The sequence below is a fragment of the Otolemur garnettii genome, unplaced genomic scaffold (assembly GCF_000181295.1).
Source record: "Otolemur garnettii isolate 467f Iridium unplaced genomic scaffold, OtoGar3 scaffold00014, whole genome shotgun sequence".
In the NCBI taxonomy this organism is placed as follows: domain Eukaryota; kingdom Metazoa; phylum Chordata; class Mammalia; order Primates; family Galagidae; genus Otolemur; species Otolemur garnettii.
Window position 1 is genome coordinate 1,608,450 of NW_003852409.1, and position 21,663 is coordinate 1,630,112.

A 21,663-nucleotide genomic window follows, 5' to 3' on the forward strand; every position below is an offset into this window, starting at 1 on the left:
GCTAGTGGTAAAATCAGACTGTGCATCTACCCTGGGGACCCAGGTCTGACCAGTGAGTTTCCTGGAGGGGGAGCAGGCAATGGATATTCAGAGCTCTTTGGGAAGCTTCTTCTGGCATTTCTCTCTCTCTCTTTTTTTTTTTGAGACAAAGTCTCACTTTGTCACCTTCAGTAGACTGTCGGGGTGTCATAGCTCACAGCAACCTCAAACTCTTAGGCTCCAGCAATTCTCTTGCCTTAGCCTCACAAGTAGCTGGGATTACAGGCACCCGCCCTAACACCTGGTTATTTTTAGAGATGGGGGTCTTGCTCTTGCTCAGGCTAGTCTCAAACCTGTGAACTCAGGCAATCCACCTGCCTCGGCCTCCCAGAGTGCTAGGATTACAGGCGTGAGCCAGCCCGCCCTGCCATCTTCTGGCGTTTCTCACTACCAACCTCCAAGGAAGACTTTCATTCCCAAGAAGCTGGAACCACCTCACACCCTGCAATAGCTGTTTTCACAGCAACTGGGAGGTGATAATCGAGACTTCCCGAGGCTGCAGCCCCCAGCCTGACAAGATGGGAAGGGGCTGACTTCCATAAATGAGACCAGGTGTGGTGGCTCATACCTGTAATCCTAGCACTTTCAGAGGTTAAGGCAGGAGGATCGCTTGAGCCCAGGAGTTTGAGGTTGCTGTGAGTTAGGCTGGCAGCACAGCACTCTAGCCTGGGCAACAGAGTGTGATTCTGTCTCAAAATAAACAAACAAATGAAACAAACGCTGGCTGTTGCCAAAAAACACAACACAGGATAGCACTCTGCTTCATCTGTGGAGTGAGCTAACTCAGTGACTCCCTTTCCCTATCTCTGACCAGCATGCTGGGGTTCTGAAGCACGGATGCAGCCCTAGAACTGACCATAGACCCACAACCCAGGACACATCCTCCGTCATCAGTCCTGCTTCACTGAAGCTTTTGCTTGCAAACCCCTAGTGCTGGGAACCTCATTATACACACTCAGGTCTAACTGAAGTTCTTGCCATGCTCCCTGGCCATGCAACAGAGACTCCCTCTTGTCAAGCCCCACTCTGCTCATGGGAGGTCCCCCTACTCTCCACACCCTTTAGGAATTTGAAAGCCATGACCCAATCCCTAGCCCAGGTTGCCTTGGCAGGCTAAACTTGTGGAATCAGCACATTTAAGAGGTGAAAGAAGAGGGTAATGATATTGCCCAGCCAACTTCATCCCACACAGCCCTTCCTCAGCTGAGGATCCTACACCCCAGGCTTCCAGGACTCCCACACAGCGCTCCTGAAAACTGAAAAAAACGGCATGAGGCGTTTCCAATAGGTATTGTGACAAGCATGGGGCCCAGCTACGCACTACCCCACTGCCCTACTCCCTGGCCATAGCAGTGACTCGTGAAGCCTAAATGCACACCCTTGCACACTCTTGCACACGTGCACACACACAACACTGACTCCGGTGGGAAACCTCGCCTTCATTCCTGAGTAGCTAACACTTCTAAGTTTACAAACGGGACTGTGACGACGCTTCAGCAATCCCATCGATCTGCTTAGACTCAGCCTCAGTACTGAAAGGTGGCCAATTACTTCTCACTCCACTTGTATCCACAGACAAGAGGAGGGAAAGGCTGGTGCCCACTGTACCCTTCAGCCCGAGTGGGACAGCCTCCTCCTCTTCCTCCTATGGCCCAGGAACCAGAACTGAGCCAAGATCCGCTCTGCAGCAGGACACACATAGCTAAATGACAGGATGAGACAAGGTTTTGCATCTGTCTTCTATCAAGAACCTAAGTCAGACTGATAGTGACACCTGTGACAGCAACTCAGTGACACAAAACCAAAGCCTCAGTGACACAAAACGGACAGCTGTGGGCTCAGAAACTTATTCTGAGATAGTTTTCTCTTAGACTTTAGGGTTCTTTGTGAACAATTAAACTTACAGAAATTCTGAAACCACCTTTGGGCAGAAATGGGCAAGTTCTGGCCTGAGAGCCTCTGAAAAGATGATGTCCTGTAGGGTAAGTGCTTCTCATTTTAATAAATACACAAACCACTCGGGGATCTTGTTAAAACAGGTTCTGACTCCATGGGTCTGGGATGGCACCTGCGACCTTGCATTTCTAACCAGCTCCCAGGTAAAGCCATGCTGCTGGCCTAGGGACCACACTTTGATCAGCAAGATGCCAGACTAGACTAGAGCATCGAAGGTAACAACAGCCCTTGAGTGACCTGCAGGTGTCTAAGAGAGGGCAAGGCCCCACACCTGCCTGCAGTGCTATGTTATGCCACGGGCCCTGGTGTCTGGGGAGGTTGCCCTATGAGTCCCTCCGACCCTTTAATCAAATTGGGGTTTGCAAAGAACAAGATCTTGGATGGCACTAGCTCCTTCCACACCCGGAGGAGCACAGCCCCTGATCAGAATGCCCAGGGGACAATTCTCGGATTTCCCTGGGTGAAGGGAGGGCGGAAAACACACAGGAGAGACCTGGGGTTACCGTTCTTATCTTTGGAGGACTCTGGTGTGTGGCCCTCACCACCAGGTGCCAGAGACACAGAGTTATAATCAGACAGGCTGCCCTTGAGGAGCTCACAGTTGGGCAGGGAAACCAGTGCCTCAGTACTTCCAAAACTGTTACATGACAAGAGAAATGTTCTACCAGTGACAGGAAACACAGCAGGCCCAAAGAGGAAGCAAGGAAGTCTGTAGGGTGCATGACTCCGTGTGCCATAGAGGACTGTTGGGAAGGCAACGACTGAGCTGGCCTTAAGGGAGGCACAGGGCCCTTCCAGATAAGATAAGGCAGGGGAACAGCATTTTAGGAAAAAAATCAGGTTTTTCATAAAGTATGCTATGTCCAAGGAATGTGAGCAGTGTGTGCTGGAACAGCTGGGACGGTAATTATTGAGGGGCCCAGGGAGGAAGCAGGGCAGAGGCCTCCCTATTGGGGGCTAGAAAAGGAGGAAGGGTCTACTGAGTATGAAGAAAGAGATCTAAGGCAAAGTGAATTTTAAGCAAATTAAACACTCTCCCTTTATGAACTTTCTCGTGGTAAGAATTAAATTAGTCACTCAATCTCTCACTTTTTACATGCCTCAACTCCTAGACGCATATAAATCTTTTGGCATCTGGCTTTTTACCTCTCGACATTAAGCATAAGCACTTCCCTGGATTATTATAAACTTTAAACATTACGTTTTAGTGGCTACACAATATCCTACCACATGGATACACAAAAATCCATTTATCCCTGTTGCTGGGCATTCAGGTGGCTCTCAGTTGTTCATAATTATAAATGATGCCTTTTCTGAATTTCTGATCATGGCTTTGGCACAGATTCTCAGGAGTGGGATTAGCATCAAAGGGTGTGGGCGCATGCTCATGACTTGTGACACGTGGCCAGACTGCCTTCTGCCAGGGCCACGGGAGAGGAGTTTGGGTCCAGTAATGAATACTCAGATTCTAGAAAAAACTCTTAGGGGAAGGGAGGAAGGGGGCACCTGAGTCATTCAAGAGCTCCTGGCTGGGGCTGGGGGGCGTCCTGTGGGAGGGGCTGAGCAGTAAGGATGTGGCCCTTGCCTGTGCCCTGCAAGTGGCTCACACTAAAGTGGGACAGAGGACAGTGCCCTGTAGCCATGTAGGTCTTGCTCAGCCCACAGGAACAGGTGGGACTGACCGGTTCCATCACAGACTGGTTTTCTCTTTTTCTCTAATGAAGTTCCTTCTAAAACCTGAAATCTTGGCTTTAAAGCTGGACTGTCATTAGCAGGACCAAAGCAGCCAGACAAAGAGCCCTCTGGGCTGTCCCTGAAGGCTGGGAAGATTGCACACCAGACCCTGGAAGCCAGTCCCAGGATTTCTCCTCGGCTTGGCCTCCTTTCCCTCTGGGGTTTAAATCATCTTTGAGTGGTCCTGCTGTACTAGGAAAAAGGACGGCCCAAGCAGATCATGTACCAAAGCTGTGTAACTGGTGCTGAGCACAGTCTAGGACTGCTGGATGTAACTCCTTCTTTCAAGGTGAGCGCAGAGCCACAGGCTCCTTACCTGCCAGGGCTGGGATGGTGACCCGGTTCCATTCCCATGGCTGGTCGTACTCATCAGCAGGCCTGTCATCATCCTGGGGCAGCTTGCTCTCCCGCAGTCGGGGGCTGACGGGGTTCTCAGAGTCCGAGTCGACACTTTGGCCTTCAGGTTCATAAGGGGTGTCATATAACTGGATACCTTTATGCTGCGACCGGACACTTTCCTGCCTCTGAAATTCTGCAGGCACAAAGAGAAAGGAAGCAGAGATATAAGGAGTGTGCCACCTGCGCTTCCCTGCCTGGATCCCCACCAGGGAACATCCCTGAACTCAGAGCTGCCAGCCTGGAGGTGAGGATGACATACAGACAGGCCTCTTTCTGGGCTTCACTGCCTGCCATGCCCTGAAGGCAGTGTCCCTGCTCCCACTGGGCAAGGCATTCTCTCACATATCACAAGCTTTTAGACCTAATCACAGTGCCAGAAGGTTCCCAACTCGGTCTACTTGTGGATCTGTCTCAAAGAGCAGAGCAGGGCCCAGGCATGAACACCACGTTCCAAGTGTGTCCTGACACCTGCCTAGGAAAAAATGTGGAGCTCTCGCCTCTCCACTTGATAGAAGAGTGGGAATCTCCCCCACTAGGGAAGTTCCCCACCTTCTCTGGGCTGTACAACAAGGAGATTGGGCCAAATGGCCCCCAAGTTCCTGCCCAGCTCACATGTTCATTTAAAAGAACCAACAAAAAGCCTCCCCCAGTGGATCTGAGGCCACCATTTTCTCCCCTATGAAGCCTGGGTGGTCCCCTCCCTTCACATCTACCTCCCCAGAGCCTTTCTGTCTTCTAACCAGGCTGAACACACAGGGATTCGGAGAAGATGTGATGCTTACTAAGGCTTAGTTCTGGTGCAGGCTGAGGGGTAACCCACCTGCCTGCCTGTCTAGAGGAGAGCTCAGACAGGAGATGTGCATTTCAGCTGCTGCTGCTTCCAGGGAGGCCAGCAGTGGCTGCACAGAGGGATGCTAGAATGATAACATCAGGTGCTTCCTGGTCAAACAGGGAAACCCAATGTGCTGTTTGATCATTGATACCCACTGTGTATGAGGCCAGAGCAAGGAGCGAGGGAAGGCTCTCTGTGAAGGTGGCTGTCAGGAGGCCCACTGTTCCCAGGAGACATGAAGTACCGCAGTGCTTGGTGGCAAAGGGGAATGTAGGGCCCGGGAGGGGCAGGGCAGGAGGGAAGAGAACTGGCATTTGAACTGACAGCTCTGACAAGTGGAGACAGGAGGGAGTGGCATTCCCTGTGGTAGGACCACAGCAAGCCAAGGCAATCTGGCTGGAAAGAACATGCTCCATACCTACTTTTTTTTTTTAATTGTGATAAAATATATGCAATAGCATCCAGCATTTTAGCCACTGTTAAGTGTGGCCTTATGTACATCCACTTTGTTGGCAACCACTGCCACCATCCATCTCTAGAAGGGTCTCATCTTCCCAAACCGGAACTCTGTACCCATAAAACACTACCCCCTGTCCCAGCCCCCGCAATCACTGTTTTCCTTGATGTCACTGTGACTCTGCCTGCTCCTGGGACCATTTGGTGCCTGTCCTCCTGTGACAGGCTTATCTCACTTAGCATAATGTTTTCAAGGTTCTTCCATGCTGCAGCGTGTATCAGAATTTCACGTGTTTGAAAGGCTGAGTAATATTCCATTTTAGTGTTCACATCGGGCAGAGAATGTATCCAACAAGTTGTGTAGCCTTTATTTGTTGTTTGTATATTCACTGTCCACTCTGGCTGGAGCACTAGGTCTACAGAGGTGAGATTTGATGCAAAACAGGGAGGGCTGTGAGAGGAACTGTTTAAATGTACCCTCGAGGCCTTCCCTCCATCAGTTCTGACAGCACAAAGAGAGGGCAGAAACCCACGGGAGTAATTGCCTCCGAGAGCAGCTGAGATGTGCACACCAATGATGCCAGCCCTCCCGAGCCACAGCATTACTTTCAGACTGGGCTTCATGACGCAAGGGCAGCTCACGGGAGCGACAAAAATTCTAACCTGCACGCACGCCCTGATAAAACAGAAGCCAAGGACATCGCATCAGAGTTTTTGTGTGTTTACATTAATTAACTTTATGCTGGTATTTCCCAAACTTCATTTAGTCACAAAGTGATTGCATGTTGATTGTTTCTGACTACCACCTGGGTTGTTAACAATTCACCGGTTTACAATTCACCATTTATGTTGCCTTACTTTTTAGGTTAAGTAAGTTCACTTAAAGGGGGAATTGTGTATCACTACCCCACAAAACATCAGCCTTTGCCAGATGCTAAAAATAGAATGAGTGGGCTTGGCACCTGTAGTCCAGCGACTAAGGCACCAGTCACATACACCTAAGCTGGCGGGTTCGAATCCAGCCTGGGTCTGCCAAACAACAATGACAACTACAACCCCCTTTCCCTAAAAAAGTCGGGCATTGCGGCAGGCGCCTGTAGTTCCAGCTACTCAAGAGGCTGAGGCAAGAGAATCGCTTAAGACCAAGAGTTGGAGGTTGCTGTGAGCTATGATATCACCGCATTCATCCCCAGGGCAACTGATTGAGACACTGTCTCAAAAAAAATAGAATGAGTGGGAACCCCACCAAGTAGGTAGGCACCATGGCCTGCTGGGAGGCTGAGGCGGGACTTCCTTGCCCCCTACCTCAATGCTCTATAGGAGAGTGCATGTGAGTGCAAGCAGCAAACAGACACTTCTGTGGCAAATAATAATTTTCTCTCTAGAGAGAGAGTAAAAATCTTCTCATTACGTGGTTCAGGACATCTAAACACACATCTCTCATGTGATGGTGTCTTATACTCTGCTAAAACATGGTTTTTGTTGGTCCCACAAATGAACTAGGATCATTTATTAAGCTTGAGGATGGTGCATCCCTTTTTTCAGGACAAAGAGGAAAAGGAAAGAAAAGAGCTATTGAATGGTAGAACTTGGTCCCTTTAAGGTGAAGACCAACTGTAAAGTACTGAGGATAACTTTACAAATTCCTAAATCAAAACAAACCACTTGATCTGTTATATCCTGCTTTGTAGAGTTCTCAACATCTAAATTATTCTCCCTCAGTTCTCTTTTGTATTATTACTTTTAATTTTTTTGAGTCAGAGTCTTATTACGTCGCCCTCAGTAGAGTGTCATGGTGTCACAGCTCACAGCAACCTCCAACTCTTGGGCATAAGCAATTCTCTGGCCTCAGCCTCCCAAGTAGCTGAGACTATAGACCACAACACCCAGCTATTTTTTTTGTTGTTGTTGTTGCAGTTGTCATTGTTGTTTAGCTGGCCCAGGCCAGGTTCGAACCCACCACCCTTGGTGTATGTGGCTGCCGCCCTACTTTAAAAAAAAAATTTTTTTTTTTTTTTTGAGACAGAGCTTCAAGCTATCCCCGAGTAGAGTGCCATGGCATCACACTCACAGCAACCTCCAACTCCTGGGCTCAAGCGAGTCTCCTGCCTCCACCTCTCAAGTAGCTGGGACCACAGGTGCCCGCCACAACGCCTGGCCGTTTTTTGGTTGCAGCCATCATTGTTGTTTGGCGGGCCTGGGCTGGGGATTTGAACCCGCCACCTTAGGTGTATGTGGCTGGTGCCTTAGCAGCTTGAGCCACAGGCGCTGAGCCTACTTTTAAATTTTTATTTGCTGTGATGTCTGGGCTGGTCTCAAACTCCTGAGCTCAAGCAATTCTCCCCCTTAGCTTCCCATGTAGCTGGAATTACAGGCATGAGCCACTGTGCCCAGCGGTTCCCCCCAGTTCTGAGGAGTGGTGTCTAGTCTCCCGGTCTGGGGAATTCTCAGGGCTGAGGACATTGTAGCTGATGAGGCACTGATCTGGGGAGATCACTCTCCTCTTCACCCTCCTTCCCGAGAGCAGGCCCAGCAACCATTACGGGGTACTCTACAGGTTTAAAAAGCACTACTCACGTGTTCTGCCACTGAATCTAAAGATACCACAAAGCAACCCCCAGATGCACCTCCCATCAGCCCCCAAAGTCAGGAGTGCCTTTGCTCACTCTTGCTTATAGAGCCCAGCCCCAAACAGTGAACGTGGCTGCGATAAATGAATGAGAACTGACAGCCAGAAACCACTATTTACCCCCAAACTTCAGTTAATTTATGAAAGTCCCTGACAGCAGTGATAAAGTATCTGGAATAATATGCCAAATGCATACAATTTAGCATTACACAATATTCAGAAGGGACGGACACTCTACATAAATACTGGTCTAAAAGGAAAACATGTGCGGTGAACAGATTAGCTATTAAATCAGAGGGGCTGGTGCATATACCTCTCACGCAGGATTTATTGTTCCAAAGCTGGGTTAGTAACGGCATGCAGTTAGGGCCGGGGATGTTATAACAGTAATCGTTAAAACAAGCCTCCCCTGTATTACACAGTAAATCCAAATTTTCATTAAGGCCCCAACAATAGGGAACAGTTAAGTAAATTATGCCATGTTAACTAGATGGAATATTAAACAGCCATTAAAATGATAAATCTGAAGATTATGTAGCTATACAGAAACGTGTGCATGAAATTATGCAAAGTTAAAAAGTAAAATACAAGATTGTTTATTTCTTGAGGGCAAAACATATACTGCCAGTTTTCTAAACAAGTCTTGGGCAATGTGAACAAGGTCCCAAAGGGAATTCTGCTCCTTGCTTGGGAATTGCCAAATACCAGCGCTGGGCCTTTTGTCTGGAATAGCTCCACTCTGATGGCAGCACTGTTGTAAAGAACAGACACACGGGAATGGAGAGTGGAAAACCCAGCACAGGAAGGTAAACAGCTACTGTATAGAGAAGATTATTGCATAATTATTTTTGAAAGTTGATTTAAATAATGAATGAAGACACTAGTAAAGAAAAAATGTAATTAAGACGAGGAAGACATGAAAGTAAATAAGATTCTAAGCAGGTTGGGCTCCCGGGAGCTGTGCATGTTTAGGAAGCAGCTGCCTTTACCTGAGAAAATGCCCCTTTAGGGAAAGCATCTTCTCCCCCAGAAGTTCACCCAGAGCCCCAGAAAGCTGAGGGACACTGTGCCAGACAGTTTGCCAGGCATCACCATCTCCTACCTAAAGACCAGGCCTGTCCTCCTTATTAGCCAGAGTAATCCATTATGGCTGAGACTGATCTAACAGGAAAGTCGGGACCATATGTTTTAAGTCACAAATTATCTGGACATCGCCATCTATACATTCATGGAAAAGGGCCTTTAATATTAGGTGGCAGGCTGTAATTTCATGCCTCTTAGGCTGAAAGCAGAAACATTACATTAACAGGGTGGAGATTTCTGCTGACCTCTGGAGTAGAAAGGCTTGCAAGTAGAAATACATATGGAAAAAAGAACTGAAAAATAAAGCACTTTCTTTAAATCAGAAAGGAAAGGCTCTTAAGAGTCTGCCAGGGCACATTCAGCAGGAGGACCGGATAGGATGGTGCTGCCTAGGGAATGTGGAGAAGGCAAAGGCTGGGAAAGAGAGCAGGTGACAATCCTGAGTGCATCTGTCTGATGGAGGTTTAGAGATCTCCTAGTGCACAATGAGCTACACTTTGCTCTAGGAGTCACTCTGCGCCCTCTCCTTTAAAAAAGCAGGCTTTGTAGGGCGGCGCCGGTGGCTCAAGAGAGTAGGGCGCTGGCCTCACATGCCTGAGGTGGCAGGTTCAAACCCAGTCCTGGCCAAAAACTGCAAAAAAGAAAAGCAGGCTTTGTATTTTAGAGCAATTTTAGACTCATAGCAAAATTAAGTGGAAGGTACAGAGAAATCTAATATATTCCCAGCCCCCCATGTGCACATCCTCCCCCCATTACCCACATCCCATTAGAGAGGCGTATTTGTTACGGTTGATGAGTATACATGACACATCATCACCCAAAGCCCCCCGTTGACATTCGGGTTCACTCTTGGCGTTGTACATTCTACAGGTTTGGACAAATGTGCTCATTCATCCCTCCTTCCCTCCAACCCCATAGTTCTGCCTTTTCCAGAATGTCACAGAGTTGGACTCACACAGTATGTGACCTTTCAGACTGGCTTCTCTTAGTAACAGGCATTTCAGTCTCCTCCATATCTTTTCATGGCTTGACAGCGCATTTCTTTTTGGCACTCAATAATATTCCATTGTCTGGATGCACCAGGTTATCCATTCACCCACTGAAGGACATTATGGTCATTTCTAAGTATTACAAATTATGAATGAAGCCTCTATAGATAACTGTGTGTGGTATTTTGTGTGACTGTAAGTTTTCAACTCCTTTGAGTAAATATCAGGCAGTGATTGCTGGATCAGATTAAGAGAATGTTTAACTTCATAAGAAATTTCCAAACTATTTTTCAAACAGGCTTGCACTCCCAACCAGCAGTGAAGGAGAGTTCCTGTTGTGTACCTCCCTATTTTAGCTTTGGCTGCCAGGGAACTCAGTGTTTATTTTGATGCTTAACATTAAGAACTATCTTAACTTATATAATGGATAGATTCACTCACCCTTTCTCGTACAAAGATTTTGATTTTGGCCCTGGTGCGGTGGCTCTATGCCTATAATCCTAACATGCCTGGGAGCCCAAGGCGGGTAGATTGCTTGAGCTCATGAGTTCGAGACCAGCCTGAGCAAAAGTGAGGACCCCCCCATTTCTAAAAATAGAAAACCTGAGGCAAGAGGATCACTTGAGCTCAAGAGTTGGAGGTTGCTGTGAGCTACTATGCCATGGCACTCTACCCAGGGGGTTGAATGACCCTGTCACAGAGGTCGCCTAAATACATCCTGCATGTCAGATATTTATGATTCCTAACAGTAGCAAAATTACAGTTGTGAAGTAGCAACGAAAATAATTTTATGGTTGGGGGTCACCACAAGGGCAATAAAGTGAGACTCTGTCTCTACAAAATAAATAAATAAATAAATAAAAAGCAGCAGCAGAGGAAATGGGCACTGGATGGAGAAAGAACTGAGGAAGAGGCCCAAGGATTAAAAGGTCTAAGGTATACGTGAGGCTGCTTGGGGGGCTAGCAGCCTTACAGGTGCCCAGTGGGAGATGAAGCTGCAGATGGGCGGAAGTGGGTTTCTGGATGGCATTAAATGCCATAGGACAGGTGCCTTGGAACCTCTAGGCAGGGTGGAGCTGGACGGAGAGAGGCTGGCACAGATGTGTAGGAGCCGCACTGGAAATGACAGACGCCAGTCTATACGCCCCTCACCTCCCATTTTCCCAGCTGGGTTTGCCTGAGAATTCACACCACTCCCAAATCATAGGGTGGCAGAACCCAGTAGGGATGTGTGGCCTTCTGTTCCCAGGCCCTGCCACCAGCATCCCCAGCCATCTGACCTCTCCCACATGGCTTTGCAGCCACTGGGGATGCCAGGGTCATGGACAGATAAGACCCAGAGCCTGAGCTGGTATCAGGAAGGAACTGCATACTGGAACCAGGCACTTGTCACTTTGTCACTGGGCTGCCCCATACCAGCCACCTGGACTGGGGCAAAGCCCTGCATCCAGGTGAACTAATAGGTGTGTTGGATAGAAACACTGATCTCGCCAGATTGCCAGGCCTGAATCCTGGCCCCAGCAGGTGACTTGGGGCAAGTTGCCTCAGTTTATTCACGTCGAGAAAGGGAACACAGTACTCACCTCAGAGAGATGTCACAGGGGTTCAATGAACCTACATATGTCAACTATTCAGAATGGTGCCTGGGACACAGAAAGCATTCTGTGAATATTATTCCAATCACCATTACTGGGGGCTTCCTGCAAGCCCTATCCAAGACCCCTCCTCCTCTGAGATTGTCCTTTGCCCCCAGCGTCTCAGAAGTTCTGTTTATTAAAACCTTACGGGCCAACCCCCTGCATTAGAAATGGGTTTCAGCATTAACCTCTGAGTCTATTTCCAATTCTGCGTCCACAACTTCTGATGTCAGTGCTGCTTTGGTGATATAATGTCCCCCCACCCCCACCATGTGGGAGCCATGCTCTGGTCAGCTCTAGGGAAACATACAGGGGAGGTCTTGAAACTGTCTATTCATCCAGTTTCATAGATCAGAAAACTAAGGCCTAGGGAAGGGGAGAGAGTAGGACTAGGCCCTGGGACCCCTGACTCCAGGACCAAGGCTCCTCCTATCTTTTCCAGTTTTCTGACATTTCTTTTATCAATCTGTCTTGTTTTTTATCTTCTGGAGGCAAGGCATCTATTTCCGTTTGGTCTCTGAGGTGTTAAAAGCACACCCAGCACCACAGTCTGAGTGATGAGCTCCACAGGAGTGGCAGGCTGGCTGTTTCTAATTAGACATGCAGTGAAAACCAGCCAAGTTCAAGGGTACCACATCAAAGGGAAGAGACAGGAGTTTCTCCCCATCTGAACTCTTCAAACATCTGTTGGAGAAGGACCCTCCTCCTAACTGGTGCTTCAAGGGCATCTGTGTTCAGGGGTCCTTTGGAGGCTGAAGGTGGGTGGCTCGGGATAGCAGGAGTCCTTTGGGGTGGACACTCAGGCCAGCAAGACCATAGAGGGCAGGAATGGAGCCTGGAGACAACCCCAACATCACACAGGCAGGAAGCCCCACCTCCTCCTCCTCTAGTCTAGTTTCCGGAGCTGTCTAGAAGCCAGTAGGCTGCCTAATTGGAGCTCTTCTGCCATCTCTTTCCCAGACATGCACAGAAACACCCAAGTGACAGAGGGGAGCTCTGTGGGAGCAGGGCTGTGGGACAAGAACGTCATTTTGGAAGCAGAGCCAAGCCTGTTGCCGCCCAGAACCTTGCTGTTTGATCTTTTAGGCTCAGCCCAAGGATGAGATGAAGGCCCAGCCCTAGAGTCAGGAAGCCTGGGCTTGCTCCCTTCCTTGGTCATCTGTGCAATGACAGGGTCTCTTCTAGAGCACCTCTGGCCTGAAGTACCAGAGGGGAGACAGTCCACACACCTAGTGACAAAAAATGTACTTTCATCATGATTTTTAAAGGCTACATGGGTCTTGCCACAGAGTGTGCGGGTGCTCTTCCCAATTACCCCTGAGCCCTTCAGCCCTGCCCGTCACTCTGCATCTTCCAGTGACTGCCTTTGCGTGCAGAGGCCTCTGGGCCGCTGCTGGTCTGAGTTCTGGCGCCATCCCCTGTGGAGACTCACTGAGGCGAGCTTGCTGCTCTGGGGGCCAAGGCTGGGAGTGAGTGGGCCTCCATTTAAAAGAGCCACTTTCTTAGAAGACAGCTTTTTTCAAGAGTCAATTTCACAGGCAAGGAGGGAGGCTGCCTGCCTTTCTTCTTCCAATACCTACTGTGCCCCTGCCAGGAGCCCTGCTGGACCCTGGGCCAGACACTGAGTGCCTCCATGGTGTTGGATGAAACTTCTCCCTCTCAGAGAACAGATGGCTTAGCAGGAGAATCAGGATGCCACTGTCCTATGATAAGAAGACATATGCTGGGCGGCGCCTGTGCCTCAGTGAGTAGGGCACCGGCCCCACATACTGAGGGTGGCTAGTTCAAACCTGGCCCCAGTCAGCTAAAACAGCACGGGCAACTGTAAAAAAAATAGCTGGGTGCTGTGGAAGGCACCTGTAGTCCCAGCTACTTGGGAGGCTGAGGCAAGAAAATTGCTTAAGCCCAAGAGTTGGGGGTTGCTGTGAGCTGTGATGCCACGGCACTCTACCAAGGGCTACAAACTGAGACTCTGTCTCAAAATAAATAAATAAATACAATAATAATAATGAGACTGAGTGTCTACACTGAGTGTCTACCTGTGCCAGGCACTGTCCTAGGCACTGGGAACAAATTATTCCTCATCTCCAAGATACACAGCAAGGCAGGAGTTATACTTACTGCATTTTACAATGCAGAAACAGAAGTTCAGATGGGTGCAGAGGCTAAGCTGGCACTCACCCAGTCCCAAATGGCCCCAGGTGCCTGAAAGAGGTATATACATCGGCTGCTCCATGGTGTCAGAAAGCAAATTTAGTAAAACTTCAGGGAGGAGGTGACATTTCATAGGATCTTAAGTTCTTATGACAGGACAACCTGTGAGGGTCGGGGAAGCCGAAGAACCCACCTCATGTCACCAACAGTGAAGTGCGGGCCCAGGAGTAGAATACATTCAAGGAAGAGGAAGAAGATTACAGAAGAGGAGGTTAGGTCACAAAAAATGGCAGCGGACAAGCATGAACAAGGTCTCGGGCACTCGGAGGTAAAATCAAATAGTTCCTGTTGCTATATGCCTGGTACTCCTGAAGTAGATGGAAATGGGAGAGGCCTCCCAAAGACAGAAAGGCCAGGCAGCGGAGGGCCTGGACACCAGGACAAGGAGGATAGGCTCCAAAGGGCAGGAAATTGGGAGAGATGGACCAGCAGCCTTAATCAGGTTTGTGCTTTCTACACTCAAAAATCCTTTTCAAAGTTGGCAGAAGCACTGGGTGTGGTCATCGGTTACTGATAATCTGAAGGTTGGGCCCTCTCGGCCCTTTCAAGAAGTGGACAGAGGATGCCCTGGGCCCCAGAAAGAAAAACAAACTACCTGTGAACAGCTGCCAAATGTGGAATGCAGGCATTTCCACCGGGGTGAGGGGTAGAGTTCAGGACAGCACGGGTGGCACCAGTACCCTCAGGCCAACCCTAAAGGGGCAGATGTCCCCAGACCCCCAGGCTATAGACAGAGGCCTGGACCAAATAGGGACATCCTGGGGTGTCAGCAAATAAGAGCCAGATGTGCAGTCTGCCTTGTGTCTTCTGAGGATTGAGGGACCATGCTTGTATGGAGGACCAGCACCCCACTGACACGATCTTCCAGTCTGCTGGGCATGGTGGAGGTCTCAGCTTCCAAAGAAGCCTAGAGCCACACTCTAATGAGTCAAAGCTGCGGGGGACAGGCTTTCATGCCAGACCAGTCACAACTACAGCCCTTACTCTGTGGGGGCCTCACCACTTACCAAGTAGCTCCACCTGCCATTCTCATGGAACCTCCTGGAGTGAGCCTTGGAGGCGCTGTGACTACACCTAGCCAACCGAGATTTCCACGTTCTCCACTGTGCAGCTGTGTACCCTGCCCTCCCAACCCAAGCCGGTGCTCCTTCTACTCCACCAGGCACAAAAGAACACAGACATAGGCCGGGAGGTGGGGGTCAGAGGGACTTGAGCCCCAAGGTGCCCACGCCTAGCTCTGGCTTAATCCTTGCCCTGCCAGGTTAAGAGGAAAGTCACTTCTTTCTTCTGTTGTCATCTGTTCATCAGTCAGGGCAACTGGGGCCTTCTTGGGGTTCCCTCCCAGCCCTGAAGTTTATCTGACCACATGCAGGTCCCTGTAGGATTCATTATGTCAGACAGTCTGGCAGGAGGGCAAAGATGTCATAAAGAAGATTGCCCATCAAAGCGGTACTCTGCACATTTTAGTACGTAAAAGGAGCAGCCACCTCATGCTGGTCCCCATCTGGCTGGCACTTCATGATTACAAACTGGCAGTGGTGCAGGATGCCAGCCTCCCAGGGCAGAGCCAGGGCCCTCCTTCTGGGCATGACCCTTCCCTTTACCTCTATCTGATGGTCCTATACCTATACCGCAGCACCCCATACATGGACACCCAGCCAAGCTGGCCAAACCCCACCTACACACCTGGGACTAGTCATGGGGTTACTGCCTCAAGCTGAGGGTGATGCTGGTATTGGGCCCCGGGCCAGCACAGCTGCCCTGGCGGAAACAACTTGCTGAGATCTGGCGAGGGTTCTGCCCAGCCTTCCTGACTTTGGAACTGCTTCAAGACAGGAACTAATCCCCCCAGAGACATACAGACAACCTCTGCCTTCTGGATAGTGATAATGAAGCTGCTTTCTCAGGGCCAGCCTGTCTCTCTGCTCACCAGTTGTGTGACCCTGGCCGGGCACCTGCTCCATCGGGGTTAACATTCCTAGCAGGTGAGGTGAGAGAGGTTGAACCAGACAACCTCGGAGGCCTTTCTGACTCCAGAGTCCCCTCCTTCTGATTTTATTAAGGAGTGGATCTTCACACACGTCTGGTTCCAGCCCTGTGGCATGTGAAAGAGGAAGGGGACATGTACCAGAGCACCCATCCTACCAATACCTGGGTTGAAAACCTCAGCATCCTAACCAGCAAATGCCTCCAAAATTCAACCACCATATATAAGAACCCAGTGAGAAGTCAGTCTACTCTAATACAAAGTTGTGCTATCCTGTCTGGGATAGTTCCCTTTATATGTCAACTTGGCTGGCCTATGGGATGCCCAGATATTTGGTCAGATGTTATTATGAGTATTTCCATGTGAAATCAATATTTAAATTGGTAGACTGGTAAAAAACAGATTGCAACCCTCCCACCATTGTAGGTGGGTCTCATTCTATTGGCTAAAGGCCTGCAAAGAACAATAAGGCAGACCCCCCTCTGAGTAAGAGAATTCTTTTCCCTAACTGCCTTTGAATTGAGACATTGGCCATTTCCCTTCTATAGAATTGAACCACACCATTGACTCTCCTGGTTCTCAGGCCTTCAGGACTTGGACTAGTACTAAACCACTGGTTTTCTTGGGTCTCCAATTTGCCAACTGGCAAATCTGGGGACTTGCCAGTTTCCATAATCGTATGATCTAATCTTTATAAAAAGTCTCTTTTCATACACCCCTATTGGTTCTGTTCCTCTGGAGAACCCTAACTAATACATGCCTCCCTGAAGAGCCCTTCACCCTGCATGTCATCCTTGGGCTGGCAGTTTGTTTCCTTCTCAACAAGCAGAGTTCCTACAAAGCATGGATCAACTCAGCGTCAGACCTGGAAGAAAATCCTTTTATCACAGTGCAGGGAGGAGCTATCTGCCACCAAAGAACTAGGCATGCAGTCCAACAGTTCTCTAAGGAGACCTGCAAGACTACCTTCAAGAAACCCAGCAGGAGCAAAACCACCATGGGCCCAAGGATCTCAGTTGGCATCCCTACCAGCCCAGGAGTGATCACCTGCCCAGGGCCAACCCAAACATAACCAAAAAAGCTAACAACAAGACTCCCTCCTTCACTTCACAGTCCACAAAACCTTTTGCATTATCAGGTTCTGATAACCAGCTCATTGCAGATGGAGCCAGTACCCCCATTTCAGATGGAAAATGGGAAACTCAAACTCAGAAGGCCTTGCCAAAGTCAGAGTGAGAAATGAGCACAGTTCCTGAGCGAGGAGTCCTTCAATTCCTACACTGCTGGCCTTCCCAACTCTACCACCGTCACATTTTGTATTTCTGAGTGTAATAGCACAGAATTGTTTTTGTTTTGTTTTGTTTTGTTTAATGAAGAGGTATAAGGGGGAAAGCTTGTGGAATGATACACACAGGAACCAGGAATCTGATAGCTGCCACCTTTCAAAATCACTCTCAAGTAGCTCTTTCCAATTGATAGCCATTAACAGCCATTAACACCATCCACACAACCATCCCAAGAATTATGTGGAAGGAAACATCTGGAAAAAGAATGTTTTTGTTCTAAGAACAAGAATTCCCCCGCCTCAGGGTCCTAACATGGTGTCCTGACGAGGCTCAGTATTGTGTGAAAGGAGTCATCAGCCTTTACAAGGCAAGAGCAGGGGCACCTGGAGGCTCTCAGAACAAATGGCTCTTCTCCACTGGTGGCCTCTTCCAATCAGCTCTGCTCCAGGCACACCAGGCTCACACACTCCTGCCCCCAAGCTTCACGTCCCAGCTTTTATCTAGTGTGGATGCCAGGAAGTGAACCTCCCAAGTTGCTGAAGGCAGTACCAGGCCTCAAAGATGAATCTAACACCTTTGCAGGCATCTTTTCTCCAGCTTGGGGACCCTGAGGCTTCTGCCACTTTCTAGCCACCTGCCTGCTGTTCCCACCCCAAACCAACTTTTGAGGGTCAAGGTCAAGGCTACTCCACCTGGCTGCAGCTCCCCTACAATTCCTCCACCTGGCTCCCAAAGATGCTCCCTAAATACCAGCAAAGGAAACAACACAAAAATACAGCCTTTTGCAAATTCAGAATTTAGCATAGAAAAAAATAGTTTGAAAAACATTTGTCTACTCTAAGTAGGGAACTGAACTCAGACCACTGAAGACAGTTTAAACTGAAAATAGCCTTTGCAGAGGTAAAATTGGTAGATGTAACAAAAATTAAATGCCTTATGGCCTAAAGTTTTACATCTAAAATTTTATCTTACGGAAATATCCAGACCCACATACAGAAATAAATGCACAGAAGTGTTTGCTATAGAATGAAAGAATGAAAAATAGAACAGCCTAAAAGCCTAGGAATAGGAGAATGACTAAGTACGCTGTACTGCCGTCGCATCACAGGACCATTCAAAAGAACAAATGAGCTCAGACAAGATCAGAGACAAGGAACAATGTTTAGTAGGACAGCAAATGTGTGTAGGAAAAAAATATGTCTGTGGATACATACAGATGTATGTTTTTGCAAGCAAATGGGAAGAGGTTTAAAAGGATAAACATATAATTAGCGATCCTTGTCTCCGAAGGGAGATTTTACTTCTTACTTCTTATGTGTCCGTCTGCTGAATTTTCTTATGTAGAACACATTTTTCAATGTGATAATTAGAAAATAATTATACATTTTTCAAAAGGCAGTTGCAAATGTGGCACATGAAGACTATCCTCTTGAGCATTATTTCTATTCTCAACACACCTGTTGAGCACCTATGCTGAACCGGGCACTGTGCCAGGAATCTTACACCAACCCTGAGAGAGATGGGGAAACTGAGGCTGGGGCTAGACGAGCAGATATCTGTGCTGGAACAGCAGAGCTGGGATTCACCGTGTCTGCTTTCCTGATCCCAGCCTGTGTACTCTCCTCATCACTCCACGCTGCTTTCGGGCAGCAGGGTGCCGCAGAATTCCCTCACCTTAACGTGTCAATGGAAGGGGCTTCTGTTTTGTGACTCTTTCTAAGCTGTTTCCATTTCATGTGATGTGTTCATGTTTGAAGTTTAAGAAATGAAGTTCAAAGCAAATCATGTTTTGGTTTTTAACTCCAAGATGTACATTTTCATTATAATATGCTCTGAAACACAACCCAGGTCATCCATAGAGGAACTTGATTTTTAAAGACACATTAAAGAGCTGTAGTTATGGTTTCAGTGCTGCAAATAATGAAAGCTTTCCTTAAAAACAGTCTCAAGGTCAGGTCCAATCACTCTTCCGGACCCAAGGTTTCACTGCAAAGGGCCTCGCCTTCCCTTTCTTCTAAGTTGCATGTCAAAGTAACTTCCACTGCCCACCTTTGATCAGGAAGCCCTAAGCCAAAAATCGCCTTAGTGGGGGCGGGGAGTCGTGGCTCACACCTGTAATCCTAGCACTCTGGGAGGCCAAAGCAGGTGGATTGTTTGAGCTCAGAAGTTCAAGACCAGTCTGAGCAACAGCAAGATCCTGTCTCTACTAAAAATAGAAAAATTACCTGGGTATGGTGGTGCATGCCTGTAGTCTACTTGGGAGGCTGAGGCAAGAGTATTGATGCTCAAGCCCAAGAGTTTAAGGTTGCTGTAAGCTATGATACCACCGCACTCCAGCCAGGGTGACAGAGGAAGACTCTGTCTCAGAAAAAAAGAAAAAAAGTAAAGAAAGGAAAAGAAAAAGTAAAGAAAAAGAAGGGATTCAGAGCAGCTGGACAAGTTTTTAATCAGGGACTGATGACTGATGGGATTCCAGGCACAAGAAATGTGCTTCAGATGGGCCAGAAATCCTGACTCTGGGAATCCATGTGGCTGGAGGGAGTGAGGAGGCTGAGATCCGACAAGTCACTTTCCTAGCTCATCCTTTCACTAACTTGCTGCTGATTTATGGGGAAATACTGATCTTGCCGGAGATGCTCATAGCCTAAAAATGCAGTCTTTTGGGGGGTTCTTTGTAGTTAAAGTGTCATCTGATCAAGTATTACATGGCTATAGAGGCTCACTTTTAGCAGCAAGACAACAGAAAGCCACAGAAGGCTCCTGAAGACGGAGTGAGGAGGTCTGCTCCACACATTGCACCCCATGTTGGGGGCCGGATTAGTCATGTTCCCTGGCCTGTTTCCTCAACTTTTAGATTGGATTCTCCCTGTTGCCCTTACAGTGCTCTTTACCACACCCAGGGCAATATAAATGAACTAATGGCATGGTTTATCAACCATGGGTCCAAGGGCAAATGTCCTCTGTGGACACACACACACTTACACACAAATACTCTCAGGCTCCAGTTCCCTACCAGTTTAATGCCTAAGGCTCACCCACCCTGCCCACTCTGGTCAGCAGGTTTTCTCTGCAACGGCTTTGGAAGCATTTCTTATCAGGTGGCTACGAGAGCATCTCAGCCAGGAGTCAGCAGCAGAAGAGGTGAGTGACAGGTGAAGAGATTTTAATAAAATGACAAGCTGCAGCCCCTGTTACAAGCAGATTCAAGATTTGCTAAAGGCTCTTCCTCTTCCTTTTCCCTAGAACAAGATGAGGCTTAACACTTGCCTTTTAGATTAAGTCTTGTGACCTAGTGAATGAGAACTGGTGGGGAGGGTGAGATGGGGAAGGAGGCCTATTTGTGAGAGTGAGACAGTGTGTGTGTTAAGGTAGAAGAAAAAGGAAATCACAGGAAGAAAAACGAACCGAGCTAAAAATAAGGTAGCTGCAACATTTGCTAGACAGAAAATAAAACCCTGGCTAAGCAGGGAAGCCGAAGTGGTATGAAACAGAAAAATATAAAGTTCCCACCTAAAAATAACTGGAAGAATGTGGACTCACCGTTGAGAGATACGGAATTTCTGACACAAGCCTGAGACTGCCGTCTCAATCAGTAGGGAGGGGCTGCCTGCACCCTGGAATTTAAGGTTCTCTTCCAACTAGTAATCTGGTGATACAGAACTGAAATCAATTCCCAGAGCATTCCTGTCTGTTGGCTCAAAGAAGCAGCAGAAGGCCAGGGGGCAAAGGACCCCATACCCTGGATAGCACTCCCCTCTCTGAGCTTCCTCATCTGCAAAGTGACCAAGCTTAAGCTGGCCAATTGATCTCAGTTATTCATTTATTTACTGAAACACCCCTTTTCATATTTATATTTTGCATTTATATGTGGTTATAGCAACACTGTAAAACAAGAGAGTATAAAATGTCCATAAGACGGGACTCAGTCAGCTACCATCTCTGAGCTGGGTGACCCTGGCATATCTTTCAACCTCTCTGGGCTTCCAGCTGCTTGACAGCCAAAGGGTGTCAGCAGACCTTGCCATGCATGTAAATTATCCTCTTCTGCCCCATCCCTTATTCAAACTTGATCACATTAGAACAAATACAAATATACTTCAAATGATTAATTATTTTACCTTCAATTCTATGTATGGAATATGTTGGTAACGCCACATACATGTAAGCCCATTTTGGAACCAGATTCAGGTTCAAATCCTGGCCCTGCCATCTATTAGATCGTGCCCTTTGCAGGGGCCACTTGTCTCAGGACAGCTTCAGCAGCCTCTGTTGTGAAATGGGGAAAGAATATTAGTATCAACTTCATGGGGCTGTTAAAAGATAAAACCAAAGGATATAAAAAGGGCCTTGGAAACCATAAAACCCTATGCAGATGTTATGTATTAGACAGGAATATACCTACAGGTGCACACACACATGACC

General features: G+C 48.1%; 1 protein-coding gene across 1 annotated transcript in view; it reads right to left on the bottom strand.

The window, feature by feature from the left end:
• SHB (SH2 domain containing adaptor protein B) overlaps positions 1-21,663 on the bottom strand; it is a 135,096-nt gene that overhangs the window by 46,949 nt on the left and 66,484 nt on the right. The window contains exon 3 of the mRNA XM_012802300.2: positions 4,046-4,261. Coding sequence (XP_012657754.1) covers positions 4,046-4,261 — 216 coding nt within the window. The remainder of the gene's footprint in view (positions 1-4,045; positions 4,262-21,663) is intronic.